Source organism: Setaria viridis, chromosome 3, assembly GCF_005286985.2.
Source record: "Setaria viridis chromosome 3, Setaria_viridis_v4.0, whole genome shotgun sequence".
Lineage (NCBI taxonomy): Eukaryota > Viridiplantae > Streptophyta > Magnoliopsida > Poales > Poaceae > Setaria > Setaria viridis.
The window spans coordinates 7,030,742-7,039,101 of record NC_048265.2 but is presented as its reverse complement, the minus strand read 5'-3'; the positions used below and the strand labels follow the sequence as shown (position 1 = coordinate 7,039,101).

Below are 8,360 nucleotides of genomic sequence, written 5' to 3'. Positions count from 1 at the left end.
AGCTGGAACTAGAATGGAAAGTAAGTAAATTCACAAAAGACTATCATTTTCAAATAGTATGAGTAATATTGGGGGGGGGGGCATCACTATATTTTCGAGGTTCCGGCTCATTTCACCTCCAAACAAAACAAAACAAACTCTTGTGGTACTCTCTCAAAGTTCAACCCTCCAATTCTCCTATGCTTGTTCGACCTTGAAAATACCCAGCGAGCTAACAGGAGTGTGAGTATGTTTTTTTCCCAATACGCAGTAGAGCTGCGCATCATTCTATTAAGACGGAAATAAAGAGAGTTTTACAACACAATGAGCCGGAGCTCAGGCACAGCTTTAGTCACCAATGGCGTACTAATAAAAGACAACCAAAGAGCTAACCCTATCACTCTCCCCTCAAACATTCCAACCGGTGTACTCCCGCCTGAATCCAGAGCTCCGCCTTCTCTCTGATGCTCATCAGCAACTGATGCACCATTGAGGGAGAGTTGTGGAATAGGTGCGCGTTGCGTTCCTTCCACAGGTGCCAAATGATCAGCATGAAGAGTGTATCGATTCCTCGCCTCATTTCCCTTGGCTGCAACCTCCTCACATGGGACCACCAATCTTGCAACGAACTTGGATGATCCGGAAAGGTACATGATCGCCCTAGCCAAGACAGCGCACCCCACCAAATTTGTTTTGCGTAGGAGCAGTTCACTAGGATGTGATCCCCGGTTTCATTCTCCTGCTCGCACAGCCAGCAAGTATCGTGCACCTCCAGGTTGTGCCATCACCTCCTATCCGCTGTCCAAAGCCTTCCTTTTGTTACTAGCCATGTGAAGAATTTGACTCTCAATGGTGCCCAATTTCTCCAAATGCGGTTGCTACATTGCAGTGTGGTGCTGCCTTCCTGCATTTTTTGGTAGGCAGATGCTACTGTATAGTTTCCATCTACTGTCCATTGCCATTGATACGTGTCTTCTTGTTCATTGATCAATTGCATCTTAGACAGGCGGTGCCAGAGGTCGATGTACTCAATGATTGCTTGAACCAACAGGCCACCACGTACTATAACAAATGCTTTGAAGAATGCGTGCACCTCAGGCTCGATCTTGATTTGGAGCTTTGACCATGCCCTTTTGCTATCCATTTTTTGCAGCCATAGCCATCTTGCTCTTAGAGCGAATCCTGCAAGCTTGAGGTCAAGCACTCTCAGCCCTCCCCATGTTGTCGGACGGCAAACAGTAGGCCACGCCATGGCATTCTTCCTCGAACAGACGTGTCCTTGCTAGTCTAGAGGAAGTTCCTCCTGATGGCATCCATTTCTTTGACGACCTAAGGTGGGAGATTGTCACACATTGTCAGATAGATTGGCATCGCTTATAGAGTTGACTTGACAAGCGTGAGGCGGCTGCTCCTGTTTATCAGTGGCCCTTGCCAGACTGGCAACCTCGCCGTCATCTTGTCGATGAGTGGACGATACTACGACTTTAGGAATGCCTTGGTTGACAACGGCAAGCCAAAATACTTGATGGGGAACTGTTGTATTGGGCACGACAGGATGGACCGGAAGTCTTTCATTCTAATGTAATCACCAAAGATTGGTGTGATTGAGCATTTGCCCAAATTGATCTTCAGACCGGAGACATCACCAAAGATCCAGAGAATCTCTTGTACTGCCCGAGCTTCATCCGTAGTTGGGGCCACCAACAAGATGGTGTCGTCTGCGTACAGGCTACAATGGTGCTTGATCATCGACGTCTCCATGGGCTGGAAAACTCCATCGTCACTAGCTTTGCGGAATAGCCTGTTCAGCGTATGCATTGCGATGACTAACAACATCGGCGATAATGGGTCTCCTTGTCTCAAGCCACGGAGGTGCTCGATCGGTTGCCCTGGCTGACCATTGATCATCACTCTTGTCGACGCCGTGGATAGTAGTAGCGAAATCCAATCACACCATCGTGCTCCAAAACTCCATGCTTGCAGCACGTCAAGTAGGAACTGCCAGCAAACAGTGTCAAATGCCTTGGAGATGTCCAATTTGAGCAGGGCCTTTGGGATTTTGCGCTTCTTGATCACTGCCGCTGCATGCTGGACGTACTTGAAGTTATCTAGTATGGACCGGCCTCCAATGAACACACTCTAATTGCAGAGTATTAGCTCTCCAATGAACTTGTTCAAACGATTCGCGAGGATCTTCGCCAATAGCTTGGGGAAGCTGTGGATCAGGCTGATTGGTTGGTAGTCCCCAGGACTTTGTGCATCTACCTTCTTAGAGATTAGGGTGAGAAGAGCTCCGTTGACACAGTGAAAACCCCGCACGGTCAATCATGTAGAAGGTGTTGACAGTGTACATGATGTCTTGTTTGATGACCGGCCAGGCTACCTAATAGAAAGCCGCCATCATGCCATCAAGCCCAGGCAACTTGTCTGGCGGTAGCCCCTTGATCACATGCCAGACTTCCTCCTCGGTGAAGGGAGTTTCCAAATCAGAGAGGTCCCTTGGCTCGATTCCCAGTGAGGTGAGGTTGAGTGTGTGGCTCCGTGTCCACTCTGTTCCAAGCAACCCATCATAGTAGTCGAAGAACACCTTTTGCCATGGCGTCTGCTGTGTGCAGCGCTCCATCCTCCGTGCGGACTGTGGTGATGTGGTTCTTGCGTCGTCGCCCATTGGCATGAATGTGGAAGAATCATGTGTTTGCATCGCCCTCATTGAGGTACATGATTCTAGAGTGTTGTCTGGCGATTGTTCTCTCAAGTGACGCGAGATCCAGGGGTAGCTTCTTCAATTATCTCCTTAGGTCCTCTTCTGCTGGTGATAGCACCCGGGTGTCCTGAGCTCTATCCAATCGTAAGATCAACTCCTTCGCCACCAAGAGTTGTAGCTTGACCGAGCTAATCTTCTTGGATGACCAGCTCTGTAGCTCTTTCGTCACATTTCGCCAATAGCGGATCTTGCGCTGCACATCGTTGGTGAAAGCTAATAGTTTGGTGGCGCCCTCAGAATGGGCCATTGTCCTGGAGAAGCCTAGTGGAGAGCCTAGTTCTGTGGCCTCCTCGATGTCTTCATCTCCTTTTGCTTTTTGGGCCATTGTTGGCCCAACGAGGCTTGTCTCCTGGGCCTTCTCCTGCATAACTAGCGTAGGTAGATGGTCTTCCATCGCAGTCATGACTGCCGGGACCATCTGGCTTGCCTTCGTCCCCCTCGCCAGAGGGATGACGTCGTCGTTGTTGGCGTCCTCCTCGCAGCACCCAGAAGTGTCCCATGGCAACATCTAGGTGAGAAATAGGTAGTTTGCCAGTGCTTGCCTCGGGTTTTCCCCCTTGACGTGAACATTCGTAGTGGTGGATGGGCCTAAAATAGTCTTCGTTGACCGGAAAGCATGTTGGTCAGCCTCGATCAACATTGAGTCTACCGCCTGCTCCAAGGCCGCCATCGACAGGGCGGGGACAGCTGCACGGCTCTGCATGGCACAGACGATAGGCGAGGGTGCCGCCTGGCAACCTGTGAGGTGTACAGGTGCCAGCTCAATAGTGGTCGTTGTCACCACCCTCTTATTTGAATCCACTTTGGGAGCTTTTGCAACACCTTTCCCTCAGCAAATTACGTTTCTTTCTCCTTTTGCAGCGTCGTGACGTCATAAGGCAGTACCGTGGCCTCCCTCCTTAGCCTCGTGCCATCGATGGCGTCGCTGCTCCCTGAATCGCGGCACTGGTGCCACCAGCACTGCCGCCGCCACGCCTGCGAGGAAACCGGCCAGTTCCCTGGCGAAATCCATAGGAGCAGTCAGGGTTCCCGTTCGATTTACTGCCGCCATCGTCGGGGAAGGGGGGGATGACTCAGAGGAAGATGGAGTCCGCGACTGGAAATCCATGATGCTGCGAAGATGGATGTCGATGGGATACTCCAGCATCTGCTTCTGACATAAGTACGGCTCCAGGTTGCTGAAGATAGTCTGGAGCTCATCGTCGAAGCAAACCACCGTCTGCTCCGGCTCTGCCACGAGGAGCTTCTTGGCTGTCGAAATGGCATAGGGGTCTTTGGTCTAAGCCGTGAGCTTGAAGGTGGACATGTCTGCCTTGCTCGTCGTCGCCTGATCCAGACGCTCTACCCAGGCATGCTTAGCTAGTAGTTTGCTGGTGGTGTTGATGTCCCAAGCATGTTCCGGGATGCCATCTAGCTCAAGCATCACCTTGTGCAGCAGCACCACCTCAGTCACGGGAGCGAGTCTCATTTAGGGTCCCAACGAGAGGCTCGTGGCGTCCATAGGGATTGGGCTGGCACCCATAATTCGGTCACGGACCTCCTAAGAGTTGCAGACAAGCAGGAAGCTCGCAGGGAAGGAGCGAGTGATGGTGAATATTGTCGCGTCCAAACCCGTGGCGTTAGCAATCGCTTGAGCAGCGTCATTACCAAGGAAGTCCCAGGATGTGTTGCCGACCTAGGTGATCAACGCGAGCCACATCCGGGTCTCCTCCTCCGCCATGGCCTCACTGTACTCCACATAGCAGCATTTTGGTTTCGGCACCAGTGGTTGTTGCGGCTCCGTTGATGCGCTAGGGGAGGGAGTGCGGTGAACATGCGGCAGAGGAGGTGGCGAGAGGGTACGGCTTGGAGCATCTGACACCGTCGGAGTCGGTGTGCTGTTGGCGCTAGCACGAATGAAGCGCGTCAGTTGTTGCTGGCCATCCTACCACGGACCCCGATAGCCTGTCGCTCCGTCTCGGATGTCTGCGGAGGAGGATGCTGTTGTGAGGGGGAACGCGGTCTCCAGCAATCCCTGGCGATGTGCTGAAGACCATGGCAGCGTAGGCAGTGTCGAGGAAGCCAGCAGGTCGCCACTCAGTGGTTGAAGGAGAGGCATCGAGGAAGCCAGCAGGTCGCCACTCAGTGGTTGAAGGAGAGGCAGTTGAGGCAACGGTCAGCCAGCTCCGGTGGGATGCACCATGAAGGCGAGGAGGACGATGAGTGTCCACCAGCAAGCTCGACCCGACGGAGGCGACGCCTGGTACGAGACCGCTTCTTGAAAACCGTCAACATCAATTCGGGGGTGGCGCCGCGAAGGGCCATCCGCCACCGTAGATTGCAGTTGAGATCTCAAAGCAGCCTAGCGAGCTTGCTAGGCCGGCTGAGGCACCCGCAGCGGGGGAGGGCGGCGCTTATGGGTGCGCTTGGAGGGCCGACGGTGTCGTTTCCCACCACAGGGGTGAGTCTTCGCCACCTACCCAGCAGGTGGCCCTGCAGATGGGTTGGTTGCCACCACCAACGAGGAAGGGGCAGGGCGGTAGAGCACGTTGTGGTAGCTGGCGGTCCGTGGGGACGGCGAGGCCGAGGCCAAGAGCTCGTAGTCGATGCATTCCTCGTCGTCGCTGAAGTCCTGCCAGCGCACCACCTTGGGGAGGCCAACAGAGGACTCCCCCGGGAAGAACGGACGCGCCGTTGGGGAAAGCGGTGGGGAGCGTCCTTCAACCTTCGGTACCGGGAGGGGGATGGGGATAGGAAGAGCGGTGGGCGTCGAGGAGTGCGTCGACGAGGGGGAGGCGTTCACCGGCGGCGTGTTGGTCGCCGACAAGGGGTGTGTGGGCACTGGGGGCGGAGTGCTCTCCAGTGAGAGGTGGGCCGCTGCCTTGGGAGTAGGGGTCTGGGGCGAGGATTCCTCCGACGGTGCCTGCACGGCCCGAGAGGTGGACGTCGGGGATGGAGTGCTCGTCGACGAGGGGAAGGAGGTCCCCGAGCCACCCAGCGTGGGGTGGGCGGTGCCCGCGCGCAGGGAGGAGGAGAGCGAGGGGCTCATCTCCGCTCCGCTCTGCTCCAACCAAAACCGCAAAGCTTCAGGAGCGTGAGTATGCGTTTTTACACCTTTTTAATGAGTATTTTTTTGCGAGCAATGCGTTTTTGTTACTTTTTTCACACTTTTACTTATAGTGAATGAACAAAAGATATTAAAAGAGTGATGAAGTAGGTAGACCCACACGCACACGGGTTGAAACACAAAAGTAAACCCACGCCATCCCCGCCATAATTACCGTACCGTCCCCCGGGGGCCAAGCGCGGCGAGGGCCCCGGCCGCAACCCCGACATTACTCCCCCCGCCATAAATCCTCCTCCGCCGCAGAAGCCCTCCGCTCCGTGCCCCTCCGCGGTAACCCCACCCACCCCAACTCTGAGCTGTGACACAGCTGTCCTCCTCTCCCCACTCACTCCAGGAGCTCACTTCCTCCCCTTCCCCTTCCCTTCCACAGGAATCCGCATCCGCCGCCATAATCCCCCCCGCATTGCTTGCGCCGAGCTCCCTCCTCCGTTCCTCAGCCGGATTCCGCTTCCTTCCCCTTTGTTGGCTTCGCTTTGGTGGTATGAGCACGTGGTGAGACGATGAGGAAGGCGTTGCTGCTGCTGCTGTTTGTCCTCTGCTGCCTCGCCGCCGCCGTCGAGGCGGTGGGGGAGGGGGCGGCTCAAGCGGGGGCGGAGCTGGCGGTGGTAGTGGACCCGTCGTGGAGGTTCCCGAGCCAGCGGCTGCGGGACGCCTACGTCGCGCTGCAGACGTGGAAGCAGCAGGCCATCTTCTCCGACCCCCGCAACTTCACCGCCGACTGGGTGGGCCCGGGGGTCTGCAGCTACAGGGGCGTCTTCTGCGCGCCGCTGCCGCAGGGGGAGCCCGGCGCCGGGGAGCTCGCCGTCGCGGGCATCGACCTCAACCACGGCGACATCGCGGGGTACCTCCCCTCGGAGCTCGGCCTCCTCACCGACCTCGCGCTGCTGCACCTCAACTCCAACCGCTTCTGCGGCCTCGTCCCCGCCGCGCTCCGCCGCCTCCGCCTCCTCTTCGAGCTCGACCTCAGCAACAACCGCCTCGTCGGCGCGTTCCCCGCCGTCGTGCTGGACCTCCCGGCGCTCAAGTTCCTCGACCTCCGCTTCAACGACTTCGAGGGCCCAATCCCGCGGGAGCTCTTCGACCGCCCGCTCGACGCCATCTTCCTCAACCACAACCGCCTGCGCTCCCCGCTCCCGGACAACTTCGGCAACTCGCCGGCCTCTGTCATCGTGCTCGCCGACAACAGCTTCGGCGGCTGCCTCCCGGCCAGCCTCGGGAACATGTCCGGCACGCTCAACGAGATCCTCCTCATCAACAACGGGCTCGACTCCTGCGTTCCCCCCGAGGTCGGGCTGCTCCGGGAGGTGACCGTCTTCGACGTCAGCTTCAACGCGCTCGTCGGCCCGCTGCCGCAGCAGGTGGCCGGGATGCGGAAGGTGGAGCAGCTCGACGTCGCGCACAACCACCTCTCGGGGGCCATCCCGGAGGCCATCTGCGCGCTCCCGCGGCTCAAGAACTTCACCGTCTCCGACAACTACTTCACCGGCGAGCCGCCGTCCTGCGCGCGCGTCGTCCCGCCCGACGGCGACAGGCGGAACTGCCTGCCCAACCGCCCCGCGCAGCGCACGCCGCAGCAGTGCGCAGCGTTCTACTCGCTCCCGCCGGTCGACTGCGCCGCGTTCCAGTGCAAGCCCTTCGTCCCTGTTCCGCCATTGCCGCCGCCGCCACCGGTATACCCCGGGCCCCTGCCACCAGTGTACCCGATGCCATACGCATCGCCGCCGCCACCCTCACATTACCGATGATTCGTTCAGCGGAGAGGCGTTATCACTTTCACATTCCTTCGCCGCCCTGCTGGATGGAGACACAGCAGAGTCCACTGTCACAGGTGTACGTGGTCAGTCATTGTTGTGCTTAGATTTCTAGTGTTCTTGATTGATAGCTACCCGCATATATAGAAGATTATATGGTGCATATACCATCGCTCTTGCCTTTTGCATTGGTCTGTCTGTTTGCGTCATGGTGATGGGAAAAAGGATTGGAGATCGATGGTTGGTGATGGATGGAGGGAACAATCTGAGCTTGGATTGATTGCTAATTGGGTTGTGAATAATAAACTGCTTGAGAGAGACAGGTTACGAGGATGTGGAGGATTGTTGGTTGGTGTCACCTGGGCCTGGGATGTACTGTAGAAGGACTGAAGCTCGAGTTCTTTCTTCAGTAAGCTGCTTTCAGTTGAGAGTCGAGAGATAAGTTCTCAGGCCAAGAAATGTATCCTACTTAACTATTCTTTCTTTCTTTTTTGTCACAGCTACTTACTGTTATTTGATCGTTATGATATTTATTTCGGATTCTTAGAAACTTTGGGCCTCTTGATTGGTACTCTGTTCTGTTCTTACTTTTTTTTATGAAGATGGTCGTTGTATGAATACTGTTTTCAGGTTGGTCATTCTTTGTGCCCTCTGCTACAGAAATCACCATGGTGCCTTAGATGCTTCGCATGGTGTGTTCAGCATAATTAGCATCCTATCGGCACAAGTTTTTTCAAAGCTTATTTGCTTTAAGAAAGAG

General features: G+C 55.8%; 1 protein-coding gene across 1 annotated transcript; it reads left to right on the top strand.

Annotated features, from left to right (window-relative positions):
• Positions 1–6,090: 6,090 nt before the first annotated feature.
• Positions 6,091–8,150, top strand: LOC117849898 (leucine-rich repeat extensin-like protein 4). Its single transcript, XM_034731632.2, has one exon. The coding sequence runs from the start codon at positions 6,350–6,352 to the stop codon at positions 7,592–7,594; it is 1,245 nt and encodes a 414-aa protein (XP_034587523.1). The 5' UTR covers positions 6,091–6,349; the 3' UTR covers positions 7,595–8,150.
• Positions 8,151–8,360: the final 210 nt, after the last annotated feature.

What these genes read in the sequence shown, in the direction of transcription:
- LOC117849898 (XM_034731632.2), top strand. Translation starts at nt 6,350, where the DNA reads ATGAGGAAGGCGTTGCTGCTGCTGCTGTTTGTCCTCTGCTGCCTCGCC.